Below are 24,828 nucleotides of genomic sequence, written 5' to 3' on the forward strand. Positions count from 1 at the left end.
AAAGTCGAAAATAGGAACTCTCGTGAATTAGCCCAAAATGGAAAGTTTCACTACCGGGGCCGGAAATATATACTGGGTCATAAATTTCTTACCTTTTTTATGTTCTAAAAACGTATGATAATTTCTTTTTCTCTTTTTTTCTCTCTAATTCCGGAATAATAAAAAAGAAGATAATTGCATAAAGGGAAATTTTGGGGAGCAATATCAAAATGGAAAGATTCACCACAATTTTTTTTTTCTTGTTTTCTCTCTTTAATCAGATTGTACATACATTAAAAGAGAGTGAACTTTTAAAATTTTGATATTATAATTCTATTATAACAGTGTATTTAAATTTGATCCGAGTACCTTTTTGGTAGAATTTAATAGCTTTCCTTCGTGCCTTTTATTAATTGGGACATTGGAAAGTAATGAAAATTTAGATGGTAATTTAAAATTTTTAAATTTCAAATATCTATTTGAAAAATTATTAACATGTTTAATAGAATATGCCCTAAAACTAATTTTTATTTTGGTGATTAAATGTTCCACTTTTAGAATATATTGACAAAAGCTATGCGTGGAAAAATGAAAATGGGGCCAATTTAGTTAGATCCGGATCTGGCCCGTTTGTTACTGGGCTAAACGTGGGGGCCAATTTAGGTAGATCCGGATCCGAAGTAGTTTCCTTTCCATCTAAGAGGAGGTGTGATGGCCCATCGCCCAACAACAACTCGGCCCAACAACTCATTTTAGCCCATATACTCCACTTTTTTTAGCTGGGTAAATATGCACGAAGCCCCCCTCAAGTATTGGCCTTTTCTGAAATAGCCCTTGTAATTACTTTTCTTTTTATTGAGACCCCTCGACTTCTTTTTTATATTTTTATTATTAGATTCTTGTATATTTAAATTTATTTGACCAAAATCACTCTACCTCAGGAAAAAAAAAAAAAAAAAAATCAAAAGCTAGAAGGATCTCAGTCAAAAAACCCAACAAATAAAAAAAGAAATCAAATTTGAGGGTGTGTAGTGCACTATAATATACAAAGTATACTATACAGTATATTATAATATACAAAGTACAGTATAATATATACGTATATGGGTAAGTGGCCCTAGGAACGGCCCACGCATAGAGCGAGATGGGCTTCGATTAGTATTATACTTGGGCTTAATGGGCCGGTGAAAGGCCCTGCACGGGTTGGGCTATTTTCCATTTTCGGTAAAATTGAGGAACTTTCCATTTTAGGTAAAGTCGAAAATAGCCAGTCTCGTTAATAGCCCCCGAAATGGAAAGTTTCACTTGCGGGCCTCAATATTAGGTCGCAAATTTTCTTTTTCCATTTCCTTTTTTTTTTATTTGTGTGCGTGTTAAAGTTTTTCTTTTCTTTCCTTTTTTTTTGGGTGAGAGATAAAAGATAGATAAATTTGGAGAAAACCATGTTTCTTTTTTTTGAGAGTAAAGAAAACCGTGTTTTTGGTTATCTAATTATTTTAGAACCCACTTCGAATTCATGAATATCACATTAGATATATCTTCTTTAATTTGTTATAAAAACTTATATATTTAGCAGATGAAGAGTATTAGTAGATGTTTATAAAGAGATGATATATTCAATCTGTAAGTTAATTTTTCAAAATAAGATAAATTATTCCATAATTAAATTATGCCACCCTACCAACTATGAATTATCAAGACCTTTGAGGAGCAAAAATTAAATTTCTAACTTGCAATCATAGCAGCCAATTCTTATAAAAATTATCTTTGCAAGGCATGAATCTTCACATTCATGATTTGAGAAGATCTGTCTAAAAATTTTGTTATATAATTGGAAGGTGTGAATCTAAATTTTGTTTAATAAAAGGTCAAACATTCATAATTTAGAATCATACCCATGTGGACAAGGATTGAATCATTTCTGCATTTATAAGTTAGATAGATCCATTTTCAAATTTTCTTTCTCGAGAGTTAAATGCAAAAGAAAAAAAAAAAAAAAACCAAAAAAACCAAAAAAAAGGCCCTAAAACTTCATCGTCATAATTTCAAATTTTCATAGACAAACTCAAAATGATGATGCTTCTAGATAGTAGAGAAAGGCATGTAATTTTATTTAAAAATAAAAACTAAAATTAATTTTCTCATACCTGACACAGCAGCAGCAGCGGCAGCAGCCGCAGCAGCAGCAGAAGCAGAAGCAGTCAAGCAGCAACCGATACCCAGAACAAACTACACCTCAACTTAAAAACAAAAAAAGAAGAAAAGAAAATGCAGCACATTTTCTAACAAAAAATACTTAACAAGAAGCCATCCAACGAAGATCGACTGCGTTAATTGCGGTCTTAAGCATCTTTATCTTGAACAGAAATATTCTGTAATCAATGTAAAACTTTTCTTTTCCAAATCGAATAGAAATCGACAGTATTCAATATGGCCCTCATCATCTAACCTGATTGCAAATAGAAAGAAAATCCACTGGTTAGAGGCTTCCGATTTTTGCACTCAGATTTTTTGCATTGAGTGTCCCAAGGACAAGTGCAATTTTGAGAAGATCTGTCCAGTTTCTGAGACGACTGGAAAACTACGTGAACTTGAAAAATGAAATTAGTAAATTACACACTATCAGGAGAATCATAATAGAGCGAACCTGCCAACGGAATTGATAAAGAAAATTATCGGCAGAGTAATGATGCAAGAGACATATATGTACCTCTGTAAACTGAACAAGACGGTAACAAAAGATGTTTATTATTTACAAGATAATGTGGGCTCACGTACAAAGGTAAGAAAATAAAAAGGAATCGAGAACTAAATGATTAGCTCCACAGCAAAACGTTGCGAAACAAAAATGTTGGGAGAGACCGATCAAGAGGTGACCTGTCAGTAGTCTTATGATTGGTTTTGTTGCCATCGGTTTTCCAGTGAATACTTGAATCTCTAAGTTGTCCTTGTTGCCTAAGATATCTGTGTAGTTTAGAAGTAACCTCATTCAACAGTTTGATAATAGGAAATGATGCTCCCTGATGCCGCTGCCTTGAAATCCTACTGTATACAAGTTACTGGATGAGCTGACAACACAGCAGAAAATAAATGATCTTAAGAAGAGGGCGAAAAAGTGCATGTCTGGTATTGCAAGCCATTTTCAGGTTTCTCTAAACCTCAAATTCAATTAAAAGCACCTAAGGATGAACTTATTTTGTAATTGTATCTAGGTTTGCAAACTCATCTTTTTAAAAAATTAAAGAAGTCAAAAAAGTTACTACCGTAATATTCATCCAAATGTAAATGGAAAAACAGGACAGTAAGGCCTTGTTTGGTATTGTTGCTATTTTCATTTGTTTAAACACAAATTCCATGTAATCTAAAGCATTTGAGCAGATGGTGGAGCGCTTGCAGTTTGTACATGTACAGGCTTAATTTGGCAACAAAAAACAAGAACACGGTAGTATTTTCTACACAAAGATATCTTTCAGAAATCAACACGGTTGAATTGCACGTTAGCCAACAGTAGCAAGAGAAGGTAAAGTCCATCTGCAGGCATAACCAAATTTTCATTTCTAAAAATGAAAACAGTAAAAGTACCAAATGAGGCCCAAATTTGCGGTTTCTTGAATTTCTACCAAATGAAAATCAAGCTATGAAGACATACATGTTCATCCCCACTGTAAAGAACAACAGTAAACAGAAAGGCACTTCGAAATGGAAGATAAAATACGAGATTCCTAAGGCATGAAATGTTAAAAAATAACTAAAGAAATTGCCACAGAAAAATAATCTAATATACCAAGAATGGATGAATGAATTATGTAAATCACACAAGGAACAATAGAGGGGTAAGAAATTAAGACAAGGCCACCATCCCGTTTCACACATCACATGCTATCCAACCATGCAGTATAAAAGTTGTTTGAGACGGAAGCTAGATTTTTTAAGAGGTACGACAATATAAAAATAGTTGAACTTCTAACCTTAATACATCATATTCACATGTTCAGAACACATGCCTCAAGGGCCCAGCACCTCAGTATTTTGCGGCTATCAAACTTGTCAGATAGCTGATGAATCTCAAACAAAATTGCAAACAAATATTCATGAAATGAACAGAAAGAAGAAATAGGAAGTGCCCGCAATCAAATAAAAAAAAAAAGCAATCAATCTTGTAAGCTGAAGTCACAAAAAGGACTAAACACTAGGAGGTTAGTTAATAGCTAGCATGTGCTTTTAACATGCACTGTAGTATAACTTAAAGCACATAAGGCAACACTCATGTAAATAATATCATTTAATAATGCAACAACAAAAAGGTGCAGTGAACTTGCCTTTGCTTCTCGAAGCATAACTCAAGATTGCTTCTTGAAGGAAGACTGTTTTGATGGAGGCTTCTTGGAAGATATAAGTGCAGAGGATAATAAAGAATCCACGGCCTCACGTTGTCGCTTCCTTGCTGCGATCAGATGATCTTGTTCTCCTAAGACAGTAGTTTTACTCTTCACCACCTCCCCTTTTTGGTTATTTCCTTTTGTCGAGCATGACAAAGCTGAAGAAGAATCCCCTTGACTCCACTTGCTACTTGATTTTGAGCGTTCAGAAGATTTACTTGCTCTCTTAGCCTTCTTTACCAAAGATTTCATATTGGAATCTTTTGACACTGGCGAATCAACATTGATCTCGTCTCCAACACACTTGGAGACAGACTCCCTTTTGAATTTACCCTCAGAAATTGCTGATTTTTCATCCTGCACCCTGGGCTTTTTGTTTTCATGAGGCCTTCCTACCACCACCTTAGAAGACTCATCTTTTTTGCAAATTTCTTGAAGATTATTTAAACTACTATCCCGTAAAAGCCTTCTTGTACTTTTGTCTAGGTTTTTGTCTGTGTGTTTGACCTTTCCTCTGTGGCCTCCTCTTTCACTCCTCATCGGTTGACTTGAATGTGAATCCAAAGTATCTTTTTTGAAGATTGAGCTATATGGCCTTGAAACTGATACAAACAGCTTCCTTTCTTTAGCATTCTTTATCAAAGCGGCCCAGTGTAAATTTGTTTGCAATGTTCTAGCATTACCAACTATCCACAAAGAGAACTTAGCCCGTGTTAGTGCTACATTCATGCGCCTCACATCCGCCACGAAACCAATGCTAGCTGAGTTCGAGGCACATTGTTTTGTACTTGAATCTGAAGCCCTAACAGTCGACACTACCAATATGTCAACCTCACGGCCTTGGAAACCATCGACAGTGTTTAGCTCCATCTCAGAAAGAACTTCTGGCCCGAAAAGATTGGAGAATCGTGAACGTAACAGCGAGAGTTGACTCCTATAGGGAGTTACTATCCCAATTCTCTTATTGGTGAATTCCAATGGGTATCTATCTCAAAATGATGAACCAAAGTTAACAAAAAATCTCAATGCTGTGCACATTAGATAAAATTTATATTTGCAATTATATCCCTGCAAAATCATCGATATACATATATATCCTGTATTTCCATTTATATTCATCAAAAGTGTTGTTTCTTAATTCAAGAGGGATCAGTTTCTTTTTCTTCTTTTTTTTTGGGGGGNTACTGTAGCAAAACTCTAAAACCGTACACTAATAAAATTACTTTTACTGTAGCAAAATTATATATTTTTTTTGCTTTTTTTTTCGAAAAACAGTATATCTATATCTCTAAAATTAAGTTTTAATATATCTTTAAAATTAAGTTTTAATAAATTCGAATAGCCAAAAAGAAAATACCGTACCAATCATCTTTTTAAGAGCTGTATTTACTGTAGCCTTTTTTACCCAAAAATTTTTACTGTAGCAAAAACAGTAAAACCCTTTTTTAAAGTCAGTAAGGTATTAAAACAATGCTACAGTATATATATATATATTTTTCTCAAAACAAATTTAAAACACCCCAAAATAAATAAGAGAATATAATAATTGATAATTAAACTATATGCACTTAGCAAGTAAATTATATGCAATTAGAATTTGAAAATACTAATCCTAATTTATTTAAATTTGAATGACAAATATACAATCAAATTGTCAAACAGAAATAATACGCAATATCTTTCTATTTTAAGCGAAATAATAATGCAATTAATTAAGTCACATACAGGAGTGCGCTAGACTCGAGCAGTAGTGTCATGCCCCGGGACCCAGCGGAAGTCTGCCCGTTGCGTGTCCAGACCCACCATATGTCTACAACATATAAGGCGTCTACGACAAAGCGATAATTAAAGCAACAATAAACAAACATCTAGAGATATCAGAGCATGATTTTAACTAGATTCTAATAGCAAGTGGATAGATAAAAAAACTAAACAACTAACATAAACCATAGAGGTTAAAACATCAAGACCTCCAATACAAGTGCTAGATATACAAAAATGGTGGTCTCTACATAGAGGTACAAAACTCTCATCCTCTCCAAATAAAACAAAAGTGAGGTGAACCACATAAAAGCGAAGCTCCTCACAACTAACTAGAGGCAATACCCTTGCCGCGATCCCGAGCCTCTCCCGGTGTGGAAGGCTCTGAAATAAAACAACAAAATAGAGGGCGTGAGAACTATTAATCAATAGTCCCTAGTGGGCAAGCCGCTGATCTCAGCGAAATACACCACTAGGCTAAAGAGGTAAAAGTAGCAAATGAATTATAATAACATGTATGTGAAATACAACAGTTAAATTGGCTAAGTTACTATGTCTCAAGTTTAGCATGATATTAAATATGAAAAGTTACTAATCTATCATAATCGAGTATATCCAAGGAGTATACTAGTATGCTCTAAACATGACCATCATAAATATAAATATGCACCAAGCATGGTTCACAAGTATACCACTACGTCCAACAAGTGTAATAATATGTCCAACCCATACGTACTATCAAGTAGTAATTGTCACTTAGTTGTTTATATGTCATTTTCCATTTCCAATCTAGGATCTACACAAGTGTAGTCCGGCTTGTGCCGCCTAATGGCCCCGGGTAGTTCAGCATTTCTCTAGGAATGTGACTGTCTCACGGTGACCCAGTAGGCCCTCAATTCCGCACGGGCGAGTATATGTCGCGTAGGCCAACTTCGAAGTGCCGGCTTGTGGGGAGTGACCCTCACAAGCAAGTGCGAATGAGCACAAATGGCAAGCAAGCGTAATCATCATCTCAAGTATTCGGTCATCATGTCTCAACATATTATAATACTAGCAACCCCCAAGGTCTAATTCTATGTCACAATGTAAAGTTTCAACCATTTACTAATCTATTGCCATTTTATGACATTATGGTTCTCTATGTCAATACATGTTCCAAGTCCAATGTCACTTTATGACATTATAATATCCCTATGTTTAGCATATGTCCAATGTTCATAAGCGAGTAAGAAGCTTGTCATTTCACTACAAGTAACATGATTCAAATATATCATGAGAATGCCATGCACTAGCATGAGTACTATACACATATCTCTCTACTGCATAGAGGTGAAAAGTCATGATACATAACATATGCGTTTTAAACATTCTAAAATTCATTTATGCTCTATCTAGCATGATTATGCATGAATTTCTATTTTATAACAAGGAATATAGCATGGGGGGTGTGTGGTGGGGGTTGGATGGATTAGATTGGAAAGTTTCTGAAAGGGAAATTATGAAAGCTCACATTTTGCACGGACTTAACAGACCAGATAATTTTGCAGGTTATTAATCAATGTGAGAAAAGCAACAAACTGACCTCTTCTTTAGGAACTTCAGTATCTCAACAGCTGCATCAGCTTCACACTCATTAAAGAGAGACTGAAAACCAGCATTCTTCCCATAACATTCATGACCATCAACTATGTCGAAGAACATGTATGGACCAAGGAGACAATGTTCGTGAAATGGAGCTGATTTACTAACCATCTGAGCACCGTTTAGTAATTTGTTCTCATAAAAATGCATCGATGGAAATCTGCATATTTCAGGGTGCATACGGTACTGGACAGGGGGAAAAAACATTTTTAGGAATCTACGCATTAAATTACATACTGGAAACAAGTTTACATTACACACACACACATTATTTAAAAGTTTCATTCCACTTTGATGTTTTAAAAAGATAAATTATCAGTCCCAAACTTTTCAAGGTTTATAGGAGCTTCACAAACCAAGTCTAATACTAACGACCTGTTTGGCCCACATACGCAGAAGGCCAACATTCCCGTTCGGGGAGGTTTTGGTGTCTGCGTTTCGGAACCATCGAGTTTCACAAATGCAGCGGGCTGCACAAGCAGCCACCACAGGGCCTAGCAGTTTCAGATATTTGCCTGTTCATAAGGAAAAGGTGTAAATTCCCTGATTTATTTTTTCCATGTCTTCATTTACAAATCTTCACGGCACTGCCTTCTTATGACAACAAGCTCACCTAGCACTAACGTGTTAAATTTTATCAAACATGGTTCTGTGTACAGCAAATGGCAACACAACTATATTTAGTGTGTAAAAGAACCCATGCTTATCAAATAATAGCTGAATTTAGTTCAGAAGAATTGGTAAGTACTATATCATGGTTTAACCAGAGAAAAAGCGCAAAACATAATGCCTATATATTTTTACCTGCTCAGTGAGCATTATCACCGGGTGCCCCGCTTTTTGTAATCGCTCAAACATGCTGCACTCGTAGAGAAACTTACTAGCCACATTAGAAAGTACAGTAGCAGGAAGCTGTTTTGGGTCGCCAACCTAAAGAATGATTCACCTAAAATAAGTAAATTAACCTATAGCTTAGTTTATAAAATAATTGATGCTATTACCATTATGCATCTCGTTCCATTTGACTTGAGAAGTTGAAGTGGAATCAAAGTAGCAGGTTCAAGAGCCTACAAATAAATTGCGCTTTAGTTTGGCCTACTGAAGAAAAACACTAAATATACATGGCAAAGGAAATAAACTACCTGAGCTGCTTCATCAATTACAACAACATCAAACAAGGTTTGCTCAGAAAAATTTCCGAATCTGTTGTCCGAAGCTGATTCAGAGCAAACTCCATATAAGTCACCTCCACATCCACTGAGTGTTGTTACTACGATTTCTGCTTCCTTTAGTATAGATTTTCGAACTTTATACTTGAGAGATTTGTTTTCCTCGGCCAATTTCTTTTCTCGAGCCTGAGCAACAGCAAGCTCCCCGCAAAGTGCCTTCTTTTGCCCATACAAAATATTGAGCTTCACCCTTATTGCTTCATCAGAAAGTTCACTCATGTCATCTTCCTTGTGTGGCCTGTCATCTAAAGAAACATTGCCACTCGCATCACTGTCCTTTAGTTTAGCACGCTTAGCTTCATAAGACCTTATGCTATCTACGACTTTTTCCAACTTAGCCCTAAGCGAACTAGATGATTCAACATCTGTGTCCTTGTTCGGTTCTTTACTGTTCTCCACCTCTTCCGCCAACCGCTGTTCGACAAGTGTATCGATAAAAAAGGGTAAGGAACTAGGATGAACTGTTTTTGCATTGCCAACTCTTACAATATAAGGTTTATAAGATTTCCCATCATTCCCATAAAGACCCTCGCGGAGTCTGGATACCAATTCATCAACTGCAGCATTTGATTGGGCACAGACTAGAACCCTTCCTTTAGAAAGGCGGTCTATTGGTCCAACGAAATCTTTCTCCGAATCCCTAACCATTTGTTTAGCAAATGCAGCATCCTGCCAAGCTCTTGCTATTGCAGCTGATTGACTAATCTTTGCTCTCATATTGGTGGATCCAACATTACTAGGTTTTGGATCACTGCTCAGAAATTTGGAAGTGTGTTTTCTCTGCACGGAAGGTAATGCAAGCAATGCACTTACAATGGCAACTATAGTTCTGGTTTTACCAGTCCCTGCACATGACATTAACTTTCAGATGTTAGGATTCCTGAGAAAATCTGAATTTTTCATACATATCCCTTGATTCTGCTTTCTTATAGAAAATACCCTTACCTAAGTAGCGTAGTCATTTAATTTCATGGGAGAAAATTGGTTTTCTTATTTCAGTATAACACCAATTCTTCAAGAGAAGCATTTTTGCAAGAGGCATATATGTAAAAATATGTAGATGTCTCTAGATGTTAACTACTCTGAATGTCCAAATTCACATAATTGGAAATTAAAATCAGAAAGGATTAAAACCTGGAGGGCCCTGAATGAGAGACAGTTCAAAGCCCTTTGAAGATTCCAGCGTTCCAATGGCAATGCTGATAGCTTGGAGCTGACTATCATTAAATGAAGACATCAGCACTTTTTGCATAGGCTGAGAAAGTTTACCCAGTTGGACTTTTCTTGATTCAGGATAGCCAGAGGAAGAATTAACAGGATTCAAAATAACAGGAAGCATTGGGATATCATGCAACGATGAGAGAGCCTGGAATTCTCGAAGATTTGGGGTTAAGCTCATAACGCGACTCATAAACCATTTACTTCGTTCAGTAAGAAGCCTTCTCATTTTATTTAAACGTGGGGAGTCATTTGAGAGATAGAACCTAATTATGAGAATTAGTGATCGATTTTTATCACTTTTCTCACGTCGCTCTACCTGCAATGTAGAACAAATAAATTGTGCACCTGAGACATATAATCAAAAGATATTTGCACATATAATCAAGAGATATATGCAGATATGCCCCCTACAAACTTATTCATTTACATGTATACTCCTGCAAGTTTCAGCTTCTATATGCCCTTCAAAAATTTAGTTTCATAAATATTCATATCTTTGTACAGAAAAAAAAGAATGCCCCTAAATATCTTTTTCGTACTAAAACTTGACTTTCTGTCACAAATTGGATGGCCCCCAGACTTCAGGGCAAGGGCAATAGTACCTTAGTGATAAACTACACTTTCAAGGGGTTCATATGATAATCCATATAATACAGGGGCAAATACCTAAATAGATGATTTTGAAGGGGAATATAACTAAAGCCCCTATATGAATGAGTGAAGAAAAGACCTGAATCATTTTAAGTTAATACCTTTCCAAGTACATGAACAGTTTGGGCAGAGTTTTTCAGCGGCACTTTAGTAAGCAAGATTAGATCACTTTCTACACAACCTCTGGATGCAGCAGATTCAGTGTCATCAATCCGCCCACGGACAAGAAAAAAATCATCAATTCTTTCAACTGAAATTACACAAAGGCTTCCACAGGCCATGTCATCCAACGAAGTCTCAATATATGAATTGTGCAACTGAGCTTTAAACTCTTCCAAGACCAATGGCCGGAAAATGTCAACATAATGACTTTCCGAATGAAAGAACAAAGGCACCTCTTTCAAATTGGTTGAATCTTTGCTTTTGTTGCCGTCATCGGTAGATAATCCAACAACAGCAAAGTAATCCATTTCTAAAATGTCTCTATACCAGATGTCCAGCTTAGGAGGCTTTAATCTTCTGGTACATGCGTCCATTTTACCTAGGGAACCTGATTTGTTTCTGGTGGGCAACTGAAGTTGAATGGCCTGCCTTTTAGGAGCAGATGCCTTTGGTTTTGTTAGCATCAGTTGTGGACGCCACGAGCTATTAAGTGCATGTTCTAATGGATCAGCATTATCCTTCTCCTCACATATTACCTCTTTAATGACGGAGCTGTCCTTGTCTACTTCTGAAGATGGTGTTTTGGCTGATAATTGATTATGAATAGATTTATCAGATGACTTGGTCTTCTTAAATGATACAGCAGCGTTGCTTTCATTAGCTGATTTACGTAGTCCTTTATCTGTATCTATTCCTCCTAAGGAGGGAATGATGGTTCCATTATCAGTTGACTCAGCTTTAGAAGAGGCACAACTGGCTCCTTGCTCAACAAATTTCTTGAGCGATACAGTGGTGTAACTTTCATTACCTGATTTGTGGAGTCCTTTGCCCATATCTACAGGGTTAATGGAGCTTCTGCTATCAGTTGACTCAGCTTTAAAAGAGGCACAAGTTGCCCCCTCAAGAAATGTACCAGATGGAAAAGGCTCCAACCGTTCTCTCGACAAACTTGTACTGCTGCTACTCAAAGTTACAGGTGTTTTTTCTTCTCCTTCATCATCCGAAAGGAGAATTACACCTTCTTCCCTAATTTTGTGGGCTGGCAGTGCTGGTTCATTGTGTAAGAAAGGGGAACTATATGTAGACCTCTCTGAAGTCATACTTCCCTTTGTCAGTGAAGATTTATAAGATGATCGTTTTTCCGTCAATACTCTACATTCAACACGACCAGAAGCTTCTTTAGACACAGAAATTCTAATGTTGGAAACTCTCTCTTTCAAGTCATCAATCATAACTACATCTGAAATCAGAAAAAAAAGGCACACATTAAACAATTACATAAAAAGGATGTTTTTGAGAAAAATAAAAGAGTTCAAGAAAGAAGAAAACCACAACCATTTGATATAATTGCTTTAATGGAGTCGATACTATGTGGAACTGTGCCGATCGGAGAACCTTTTAGAGTTTCTAGCAAAGCAAACATGCACTGTTTCCAATGTCTGGTAATGACGATAAGAGAAGATCTGCCCCAATCCACCAAATCTGAAAGCCATTTTAAGTCGAGGATATCAACCAACATGGTGTCCGCATTCCCTGATTGCTTAGATGCATATACTGCAAGCCTCTCATAAACCACAGGTAGTAATTCCAGCAAGCGGACACTTGTCATCTGCAACAATACAAGTTAGATTGTCAAAGAGATCTATGGTCACAAAAATATTCTTAAGCGGCGTATTCAACCCCAGGAATAAATTGAATAGGAAATCTTTATTGGTTCCTCCTCTTCGAGAATCAATCTTTACATTGAAGGGCCAGATCAATCTGGATCCACTACAGGAATAATTTTGAGGACTCAAAACTAAACAAACAGCAAAAGATGCAACTGTATATTGTTTAGAACTAGGTCCTTTGACCTTTAAAGTCCTTTTTATCAGCATTGACCTACATTTCAATATTTAATTTATGTACTTCCCACCTACTTATTGAATTAACAATAGATTTGACAGCTGGTTTAGGATTTAGAAGTGTTCATGTAACAACATGCCCAAAATACCATTAATTACTAGTTGAAACTCAGACAAGAGGAAGAGCTCAATTAGAATAAGGTAAATGTTAAAGGGCTTGATTCCAAAAGAAAAGAACAGGCGTAAGTTAAGACAGCCTCCAGTTGGAGGTGTCACTACACTCAATACAGGTTTAGCAAAAGAATATGCATGATAATGAGTAATGACAACAAAAAAACATCTGAAGCAGAAGTAAATATAAAAGTTGTTATAGACAAAATATATCATAGCCACGTACAACAAAACAATGAAAACAAGAATAGAAACATTAACGTGAAACAATTTTGATAAATATACCTGGCAATGTTTGCTATTTGCGAGATCCATCCCATCCTTTAGGCATTTCAAGAGGAAAGGCAATGTAATTGCCGATAGCAAGTAACTAAACTTCTCCCAAGAATTGAAGTCCACGATATTTGCCGAACTCTCAGGCTGCCTAACTGGCACATAATTAGAATTAGGTTGCCGCAAAAAGCCCCCCTCAGAAAGAGATTTTACAGGTTGTGAAGCCTCCTTAATGTCAACGGGTGATTGCTGAGAAGTTACAACATCCTTCAACAGTTTGCGCACAACAAAGAATAGATGATGTAGACTCTGAAATTTTGCCAATAATTGATCTGCTTGCACCTGAATAATCACCATACACATTTTCATCAGCTGAAAACAGAATGACTGAAAAAAGGTTCAAACAGGATGTCCTAGATTTATGACAGCACGCTGATTAACTAAAGTAACATATTCACACGCAAAAGAGCAGTAAAGTGATTATCTAACAGGTTAAGGTTATAGAAAAATCAATCAAGGTTATCTAGAAAAATCTAGACTTTCAATAATTAACTTCAGCCACCAGTTTACAATTGAAATTTAATATAGAGAAAAGGAATGCTACAAAAGCTTACCAGTCTCAAAGCATATCTAAGACCCAAAAATAAGGCAGACAAGGAAGATGCGCTAGAGCAAAGAAACTGAAGCCCAGAAGTCAAACCTCGAGACTTAGAAACATGTTCTAAGATTCCCCTATCAGCTTGTCTTATGCACTGCAACAATTGGAAATACTTGATGTGAATAATTCATGTTGAGATCATCAACTACATGCCCTTTTCTAGTTCGTATATTATCCCCAACCAATCAATGACTTTATAGTATAAATAAGAGAAAAATCAGTGTCTCACATCATTAGGGTCTATAAGCAACAGTATCAAACTCTCTGACATCCTTGGTTCCCAAGTCCACTGCTTTCGAAGCTCATATTTCTCTATTTGCATGATATAATGGGTGGCAAACCTAGAAACAAGTAGCACATAAATGATACGATACTAAGTTCCAGGCCTCGCTTGGTACTACTTACATGTTTTTGTTTTTTTAAAGTCAAATCCCATACGATTGAACACGCGTAAAGACCAACTTCTCTGTTCTTATTATTGTACGTTAGCTTCCAAATTCGTCCTTTTTACTAAAGGAAGGAAAAAACAAAAAAAGAAAAAGTAAGTCAATACTAAATTCTCGGTTTGTGTTGCCAAACAAATCCCATAGATGCACAGAGTGCAAATATTCCACGGCCATTGCAGTCAAATTGAACTTGAGTCTGGAAAAACAAAAGAATGTAAGGAGAACCAAACCAGGCCTTAACAGAAAATTTAGAAGAACTGAAAAAAAAAAAAGTAATTTAAACATGACTAGAAATATAGCATTATCAGAAACATTAAAAGAAATTTGCAAACCTTTTAAATACTTTAATCAAGACGTTACACATGGATGACACCTTGAGAGAGTTTCTAGACTCCCTTCCCTCACCACCATCATCAGAACTGTTCGGAACTTGCCATGCTAGCGAGGAAGAAATTTCTGCAGCATTAGATGATAACCAGGCCTCCAAAGAAAGTGAATATTCAGCAGTAGATCCAGACTCTAAGATAGATATATGAGATAAAGCCCAAAATGCAACCTTGGAAAAAGATATGGGCAGCATCAAGAGATCCATTCGGATCATACTATCAAACCACAATAATGGAATGCATATCCAGTCCTTACATTCACGAGAAGCAACCTTGTTCTGCATGCTAAAACCACTCCAACAGCAGTTATCCTTCTCCTCAATTTCATGAGAGAAAGGGAGCTCATCCTCATCGTCAAAAGGATCAGCTAAGTTCCTCGCATCAATATCTGAAGTATTTTGGTACTTCAATTTAAACGAGATCATGGCAGAAGCATCAGAAATAATGATTATATTGATGAGATCAAAAGCTGGTTGACGTAAAGAACAATGTAAGGATGAATCCATCAATGAGCTGACCAAAGATGGGCCCCTGTCAACAAAACTCGAGCCAAAATCTGTGTTAAAGAAACTGGAGTAATTGCAATTTAGATGGTTATGAAAGATTGGGTAAAGCCATTTATCTCCAAAAACTTAAAGCTCTTAGAGAACGGTGTTTATATATTTTATACTCAACACTTCCCCTCGTGTTTGAGCTCGAAACTTTTTAATAGACCCAAGATGTGGGCATAATTAAATGGGAGAAAATTAAATAACGCTAGGAGTCTCGCGGGTCTCAAACTCAGGATGTCATGCTCTGATACCATGAAAGATCGGGTAAAATCGTAAAAGCCCCGCTCTAGGGTTTCCATTGAATATATAGTGAACACAATTACAAAAAATACCTTATAGTACAGGTTGTATTAAACTAGACCCTATACAAGTGCAATAGCACTAATCACATAAATATATAAATAATTAGACTCTAACAGGCGAATATAGTTGAGAGGGTAAATACTAAATAGTAAACACTACTCACATCAGGCATGTTAGCTTCATGGTTAAGACTATTTTTTTGAGGTTACCAGCAAGGTTTTAAGTGCCCGTCGGCACGGGCCGTATCCACCGTGCCGTACCGTGCCAACAAAATACCGGCACGATACAGACTCCGTGCCGATGGCACAGCTCAAAACCCTCTATTATTTAAATTAGTAAGTAATTTCCTCAATAAAGTTCAAAAGATGTGATAAAAAAACATAATAAGTAGTTAGGATATTTTGTTGCTAAAGAAAATAAATTTTTCATACTATTATGTGTCGGCACATAAGAATTTTTTTGACCGGCACGCATCGGCATGGCTCGGCACGCACCGTGCCGTACCGTGCCGGCAAATTTCCGGCACGACCTCGTGCCACGGCACTTAAATCCTTGGTTACCAGCATTTTCTCTGCACCTTCCAATTATACCTCCTACAGTGCTACTCAGCCATATACCCAAGAAATTTCTCACTAAAACTTCAGATATGCATAGATATATTCATTTAGCCTTCTTTGAAAATATTGCTAGCGATGAACATTCTGATTATTGCAACAAATGGTTCAGCAAATCTAGCAATTCATGTCAGCTAAAAATAGTTAAACAAGGTGGTGGTGGCAGCAGCAACGGCGGCAGCGGCAAGGGCAAAAGGCAGTGGTATTTGTGGCAGAGATGGTGATTATGAATTGTGCTAGAGCCAATAACAATAAAGATGGTAAGGAAATGGAGGAGCAATTTATACAATAAAACATGCTACTGAGCAGAGAAAAAACAATTTCGCACTACAAAATGTGTTCTATAATCATCACCTGCAAAAGGAGTCATCCTTGAACTGTATCAATGTCATCAAAAGGAATACTACTGAAAACTAGTTTTGTTGCAATGACGAAGTATTGACTATATGATAAAACGTTACAGAAGAAACAACTGGCTACAGAATGTATAATTGCAACAGAGCTTTATATAAATAGGCAAAAACATATAGAACCAATCCACCCAACCAACCAGTTTGGAAACAGGCCCATAAAAACTTCAAATTTCCTGATGTACTTTGACTAACTTGTTGCTTTATTTTGGAAACTTTTCACAAACCGAATGACCTTAGTAACTTTCTAATAGGATATTCTACAACTGTTTGAACGCAGACAAAGAAGTTCTGACAATGCCTGACTGATTTTTCAGCAATGAAATGATGCGCACTAGTTGATGGGCTCAATAGCAAAAAATGGATGTTCAGGGGCCTATGTTTAGCAAACAATAGTTGAGCATGTACATAATTATTTCCTATTAAATACATTCAAGAAAGCTTTGATGAAGAGCAATCAATTTATAATTTCCATGGCTGAAAGTCAAAATGTAAGATCAAGACAACTTTTGGTAAAATAAATATTATAGTAAAATATGCTTATTCAATTTACTGTCCAATTAAGTTCGGGCAAAGAGCCTTGAATTTAGGTATGAGACACAAATGAAGACTAAAACAACTAATGGAAACACATATGGTGTCCACTCGATGCCTGGCTTGTTAAGTATCTGCTTTAAGAAACATGTACTGATTAGATGTTTGACAGATAGGTCACCATATAAATGCTTTCTTAAAAGTCAGTAGTAAGGAAGATACAACACAACAAGAAAATTGCCTTAACATGTTTCCTGCTTACCACATATGTGCACACTCAGAAGGTGGGGCTGGAGGATTCATTGTGTAGCCTCGATATACAATAAGAAGAGCAATCTGAAAGCAAGTTTACAATAGCACAACAAATTGTTAATAACATGAATGGGTTAATAACGATGAAAAGGGTATCCTCAGAGTACCAAATNTCCATATGTCGGCCCGAGCCCTCCGCTTCCACCACTGACATCCATTTTTTCTTCACAAAATATTTTATCAAAATTTGTCGCACCGCGAAACTTTCGATGAATCAAAGAAACAAAAATCGATTTCCTAAACAAATTTTGATCAGATATTTTTAATAAGAACAAAAAAATAAAAAATATAGATGTAATATTGGGAATATATGAATTTCTCACAATGCCAGCAATACTTGTATCAATATTGTCAAATAAATTTTGTATCCGCAGATAACAATATGACATATGATCCAGCGCGACGATCTATGTGAAATTAAGCTGTCATCTCTATGTAAAGATGTAAATTTAAATAATTATTGTACTGTGAATTTTATTATTATATTTTAATTTCTATTCTATATCAGGTATAGCTGTATTTTACTTACAAAAAGCTTTCATGCATGTTATTTGATGAGTATAGTAAGATGTACATAATAAATATTCATATTATTTTGTTTAAATCTTTCAAAATAATATTATAAGAGTTTACTGGAACCAAAAAAGCTAAAATAAGTCCGTGCCAAAGCGTGCCAGCAGGCGGTCGTGCGTATCTGTCGGCACGCAAGCGTGCCACGTGTCGGCACGCAAGCGTGCCCGTGCCGTACCGTGCCAGGGACGTAACGGCACGCCCCCGTGCCACGGCACTTTAAACCTTGCCTCAGAGTACCAAATGGAAGTGTAATTATTTGAGGTGAATTGGTAGGACCTTGTGTTGGTTCTATATTCACCTCCAACTAATTAAAGTACTTATTTATGAAGCTAACTGCAAGAAACTGATAAGATTGAAGTTAAACTAACCTTACAAGCATTCTTCCTCATAAGGGCACTGAAATTACTACTATGAGAGACTTGATGGAGAAGAAAATAGATAATGTTCCTTCTTTGCTTTTCGTGCTCACCGTCTTGCAATGCTTCAAGTGACTAGATGAAAAATTCGCAATATATCAGCAACTCCAGTATAGTCACTGAAGAAAATTTAGTATACAGGGTTCACATAATAAATATATATGGTACAAGAGAAATAAAAAATAAAATTACTAGGCGAAAATTTGTTGCACGGATAGGTGTATTGTAATAAGCAAAGGTTGATTAGACATACCTGTAAAAATGGAAGGAAAAGATCAAATATTTCTTTATGGCTTTTCTCATCTCGAATATGAAAACAATGACCCAACAACGTGTTGCGTATCACACTTGGTGATAGAGTAGTTCTCAACCAAAGTTTACATCCTAAAACCACAAATGACCACGGAAAAAGCAAATCAATTTCCAAGCAAATAAACAATGTGTTGCGAATCACACTTAGGAGCAGGTAAAACTTTTGTCGGAGTACTTACCAAGCATCTCAAATGATGCTTTAAGGCAACTAACAGCATAAGAAAACTCAGATGTATCATCACTAACATGATTGAGTATAATATTGAGAAAACTGGGATATCTCTCCAATATTCCATCTTCAAATGCTGGTGCTTCAAGAAATCCAAGGCTAGATACCAAGCAACATTGTTAATAAATACATGAATATCGGTAGGCACTAAGAAAATCAAGAAAAAAAAAACATACCCAGTTTATAGACTTACATACAGTGTCTTAATTCCAAGCCACACATTTCCACGCTCAAGTTGGACTCTTGGCCTCAAAGTCTCCAGCTTTGATGGTAGACCGTCTGATTCTAAAAAACCAATGTATCTCCTTAATAGAGGTTGCAGAGAATCCAAATCCATCGCTCTCCTAAAGAAAAATTATGTTTACTCAATATCAGCTAATTTCATGATACCCACTTTGACGAACTCACTGATGTTATTTGGAACTAAAACAAGGAAAAAAAGAAGCAAATAAGAAGAGAAACAAAATAAAAAGTGTAATCATCAGAAAAAACAAACAAAATTCACCATATTCCAAAGTTAAAACAACACGGAGATATCGAAAATATTTTATTATTTAAGTTACTTTACAAGAATGAACCTAATATAATGTCTAGAATGATTAAGATTTCAATGTCCACACCTACCAGCTAAGAGTGATAGCTATTCTTAATTAGCAAATGGCAGCCACACTCTTTCAACTAACAATGTATTTCTGATCCACTACATGGACAGAGCTAAAAAAAAGAAAATTATTTTAGTTTTCAAAACTATTGATTTACTTACTCAACAACTACTCATCATATAGGTATTTTCTTTAGCTTTGAAAGAATTTGACTATTGATCAATTTTAAGTATATAAACATAGCTCTAAATAAGGCGTATTATTATGATCCTACACAAAAGATAATATGGCTTCCTCTATAACCTACTTATGGTTCATTTTGCTCATATAAATGAACTTTGTTTTACCAAACACTACAACAGAAAATCTTGAGAGGAGTAGAAGTACTAGAAGCAAGAATTTAAGTGCCGTGGCACGGGTCGTGCCAAAAACTTGCCGGCATGATGCGTGCTGGGCCGATGCGTGCCGGTCACAAAAAATTCATGTGTACCAACACATAATATCACGAGATATTTATTTTTTTCAGCAACAAAATATTATAACTGTTTATTATGTATTTTTATCAAATCTTTTGAACTTTGTTGAGAAAATTACTTGCTAATTTAAAGAATAGAGGGTCTTGAACTGTGCCATCGGCACGGAGACTGTATCGTACCGATATCTTATTGGCACGATAAATACAGCCCATACCGATGAACACTTAAATCCTTGACCAGAAGCAATCTAAGGAATAACTATCGCTGTAATGCCGATTCATCTTAGCAAATAGAACTGTATACCTTATTAAATTGACAATATTTATATTCATAATATGGTCATAACTAAAACTGCGAGATGCAAAAAGATAAGCAGATAGATATATGCCTGAAATGAAGAAAGGTATGGAGAAAACATTACTTGAGCTTCCCCATATATCTAGCTAAACGAAGCCCAATTGCTCGAGCTTTACCACTCCTGAAAAAAAGTAGCGCATAGACTCCCTGTATATAAAAAATGAGCAGCTTCCAAAATCAAAATTGTGATTGAAAGGCACATAATCAAAACATTAACCAGAAAGAAGCAGCACAATTAGACTATTGAAACTATTGAAGAACAGTGTTTATACGAAAACAATATCACGGTCGATAAAGTACCGAATACTGTTGATTGCTTGATAGAGTCACTTCATAAGAGTCGTCAATTGCTTCAATGAAGGTCTGAAACTCATTAGCCAATGATTGATCATCCAGCAGAACAGGAAATACTAAGACCTGCGAATAAGCAAGAACAATTACTTATGTAGGTGGTAAATAAGCCAAATTATGCAACAAACACATCTATATTGTAAGAAATATTATTCATATAAAGAATATAGAAATTTCATATACTGCAGGAAGGTCAAGTACTTAACACTCAGAAAGTAAAACTAAGATTTGATAGGTAAGCATACTTCAAACATTAAGCACACAACTTCAGCGCTGTGACATTCTGGAGCATATTCTTTGTCCCGGATTCTCGCATTAACCTCTATAAGATGCTCAGTAACCCTTTCTTCATCAAGCACACGTAACACTTTAAGAAGAGGGTCAACACTGTCTGATTGATATTCAACATCAAAAGATTCCTGAGCTTGATGGTGTTGGCATACACATTTGGTGCAAAAGCCCAGTTCTTGCGAAATTCTCTTCCACAGAAGTCTAAGAGGTGAGTCTGCATCTTTATCATTGAAGTAATTATGGAAAGTTTCCAAAAGAGGTCCCATCAAATCAGAACATCCACACCAGATGTGGTTTTCCTCAGGTAAATTAACCAAGAAATCAAATGAATCTGAAAACCTGCAGTAAATTGATCAGAAGTCAAATGAGATTATAAAACATGAAATACTATTAAATAGAATTATTTGTAAATACTGCAAAGAACAGTACATATGTTTAACAATTATCAATCTGTTCAATATGTAGAGAGTTGTTCCAGGTGTGAAAAAGAATTCGCTACATGTAAATATATTCTTTTCTAAAGAAAAACAACAAAAAGGATAATAACTCCGTACCTAAAAAAATAAAAGCAAAAAAAAACAGCTCTTGGGATTCTCGAACACACTCTACTTCACGGATGAAGATTTCATGTGCCTTCTAAGAAGGTAAATGCAGCAGCTGAGTACTACTATACATATCACATAGACCACATAATCAACTCACCCTTCGTCCCACTCCAGGTGGGGCTGGACCGGCTGGTTATATGAATCATAAAAGAGACTAACTGGTGTAAATCCTCCACCACGGAGGCAATTATAGAACAAATTTCCTAATATATTCTACACATGAAGAAATTTTAAAAAAAATGTCTAGCCTGAGTTATGAACTAAGGAATCAAAGTTAAAAGCATAATGAAAACGATTGGCATCCCAAGAAATATGATCTGTTGTTAAATATATATAAAAAGTGAAAAGAACTTAAAGATATAAGCATCCTGTTACCCTGAGTTATAAAAGAAAGAAAAGGACAATGAAGATTACTATAAATCATGTAAGAAGCGCAAAAATGCATAATGCGAAACTCTAATATGCACAACTACCAGCAAACTAAAATATATCCAAGAATGACAATATGTCATAATTATATCCAAGAAAATAAAAGGAACTGCCATATTAGAACAGACAGAATAAAAGAAAGCGCAAGAAGAAGAAAAGTATCTAGAACCAATATTATGATTTAGCCCCTAAGCTTTTCGTTGAACACTGCAGGTCCTGAACTTTCATGTCTCGCAATTCCATACCGAATCATCAAAAAGTTTCCAACTTTTCTTCCAAGTGATAAATTTACCCCTTGTTGCGTCAGATGAGAAAAAGGTTTACATCATTGAAGAAGTTCAAAAACTAAAATGTTTAAGAAAAAAGATCCAGGACCAGGTTGCAATATGATTAAAGAACAAGGACTGCCCATGCATTTTACCCTGATTGATGCTATTGGATTAAGCCGAAATATTTGCAGATTAGAACAAACGGAGCAAAAGAAAGCGCAAGACGATGGAGAGCAACAAGAAGTAATTGATTGGGCAGTGTATGGATACTCCCCACATTATCTCGGTATTGCAACTTGACGAGAGCTTTTCACTTAAACTTCGGACCCTGAACTTTTGTCCCTAACCATCAAAAAAAAAATCTTTTTTTTATGAAATTCCAAATTTACGCCTTCTTGTGTAAGGTGACTTCCTTGTTTTGGAAGAAAGATCATACCTTTGATACAGTTCAAGAACAGTTTAAGGACAAAGAACATGGACTGAGTTACAACATCGGTAAAGAACAAGTAATATCCATACATTTTACCCTAATTAATGTGATACGAAAGAACTAGGGGGAAAGAATAATCGAATCGAATCGAACCACTCGTCCTTTGTGTGGACGATGCGGCGCTGCTTCGAAGGGGAGGGATCGTCGTCTTCGAGCTCTTCTTGGATCCCTCGCCACCGATCCAAGAGCTCTCGCCTCGTCCACACCGACGCCCTTTTCGCCATTGGAGAACCTCCGATCGCGGCCGGGAGAATGCGATCGCGAGAGCGCGTTAGGGTTTTCTCCGACCCTCCTCGCCCTCGGCGCCCGTCGAGAGAGATGAGAGAAGGAGAGAGGTAGGAGAAATAAAGCGAAGGGAACGGCGCTACGGTGGGGTGTGAAAAGACGGATTTGCCCCTTCCAGTAGCGGGGGCGGGGGAGTGGGGCCACTTTGTACGAAAGGGCGGGGGGAGAACCCTGGGTGACGAAATTACTAAAATGCCCTTCTTGGACCTTTCGAACCGTTGGTTTCGAACCGTTGGTTCACTTGGTTTGAAAATGTTGGCCGTCGCTTGGTTTTCCTTCTGGGTTAAAAAAAAAAAAAAAAAAAAAAAAGGAAAATGACTATCACAGTAGTGCTGAGACAAAACGAAATTAAAAAAATAACAAAAATGCTAAATTTTGAATTAAATTATAATATTTGGAATTACATCATAGGAAACTAAACAAAATTTACATTGGAAACATTCTAGTTGCTCACTTCTAAGTGAGCTTAGATGGGACCGACGTAATCATTTTTCAAATTATGAAATTTGAAGGCAACAAAATCAGCAATTTAGATTCAGTGGAAATACATTTGTTATCTTTTTAACTTTTGCGTGAGGAATTTTAATCTAAAATTAAAAAAATGAAAGTTGAATTTTTTATTATTATTATTATTATTATTATTATTGCTCATGATGCATTTGTGTATGATCCTTTTAGCAAGGCACTAAGTTTTGGTTTGATGGTAGCTCATTATTTTCTCACTTCCTCTCCATGCAAATATATTTATTTATGTCTAGATCTCATCAAATACTGCTTTTATACTCACAGGCCCTATTTGGTTGGGGGGATAAGCCGGGATAATGAAAGTTATCCCCGCTATTCCGCCAAACGGGATGAAATTTAGTCGGAATATTTTATCCCGGTCAAATCTTGCTATTCCCGGTTATCCCGAAATAGCAGGGGATTTGCTATTCCACCATTTTAGTGAAATAGCACTATTTCAATACTTAATTTCAAACTTAATTAAAATTATAAATTAAATTAAAACTAAATTATATAAATATAATATGTTATATATTATAATACATTATTTTTATTATAAAACTATTAATTGTACTATATTAATAATTATTATTTATATTTAAATATTATAATAAATTATTTTTATTAAATTTAAGTTTAAGTANTCTTAACAACTTTTAAATCCTAATAATTTATCCATATAATTTCATATAAAGGCAGTTAAGATTATATGAAATTATATAGATAAATTATTAGGATTTAAAGGTTGTTAAGATTATATGTAATTTGTTAAAATTTTTATGTGGTTGTTAGGATTATATATGGAATATATAAAATAACAGTAAATAAGTTATGGGAGAAAACAGTGAATGATTCACCGTTTTTAAAAGAAATGGGAGAACGCGGTGAACGATTCACCGTCTTTAAAAGAAATAAGAGAACGCGGTGAACGATTTACTGCCTTTAAAAGAAATTCTGACGTGGCGCCGACGTGACGAAAAGAGGGTTAGTTTTACAAATAAAATTTTAAGTGGGATATTTCACAAATTTTAAAATTTTAGAGGGTTGTTTTATAAAAAAAATCCGTTGGCTGTCGCTTGGTTTTCCTTCTGGGTTAAAAAAAAAAAAAAAGAAG

The 24,828-nt window shown here is 35.8% G+C and overlaps 1 protein-coding gene across 8 annotated transcripts; it reads right to left on the reverse strand.

Moving 5' to 3' along the window:
* Positions 2,056-23,263, reverse strand: LOC109723385. Of its 8 annotated transcripts, XR_002219660.1 has the most exons (24): positions 23,019-23,260; positions 21,087-21,471; positions 20,791-20,907; positions 20,555-20,637; positions 19,253-19,399; positions 19,006-19,154; positions 18,768-18,898; positions 18,467-18,589; positions 17,476-17,549; positions 14,748-15,332; positions 14,199-14,310; positions 13,926-14,063; positions 13,324-13,653; positions 12,359-12,632; positions 10,963-12,263; positions 10,124-10,526; positions 8,903-9,834; positions 8,762-8,827; positions 8,565-8,690; positions 7,702-7,946; positions 4,299-5,343; positions 2,857-3,024; positions 2,627-2,698; positions 2,056-2,428 (listed from the first exon to the last, which is right to left on the reverse strand). XR_002219660.1 is itself a non-coding variant. In XM_020251746.1 (22 exons), the coding sequence occupies exons 1-21, from the start codon at positions 23,147-23,149 to the stop codon at positions 4,320-4,322; spliced, it is 6,876 nt and encodes a 2,291-aa protein (XP_020107335.1). In that variant the 5' UTR covers positions 23,150-23,261; the 3' UTR covers positions 2,700-3,021; positions 4,299-4,319. The 8 variants fall into 8 exon arrangements, 6 of the variants coding, with proteins under 6 accessions (XP_020107335.1, XP_020107323.1, XP_020107316.1 ...); XR_002219661.1 differs by lacking the exons at positions 2,056-2,428; positions 2,627-2,698 and adding an exon at positions 3,948-4,034 and having other exon boundaries at positions 2,700-3,047; positions 23,019-23,261; XM_020251746.1 differs by lacking the exons at positions 2,056-2,428; positions 2,627-2,698 and having other exon boundaries at positions 2,700-3,021; positions 23,019-23,261.

This window comes from Ananas comosus, linkage group 2 (genome assembly GCF_001540865.1).
Source record: "Ananas comosus cultivar F153 linkage group 2, ASM154086v1, whole genome shotgun sequence".
In the NCBI taxonomy this organism is placed as follows: Eukaryota; Viridiplantae; Streptophyta; class Magnoliopsida; order Poales; family Bromeliaceae; genus Ananas; species Ananas comosus.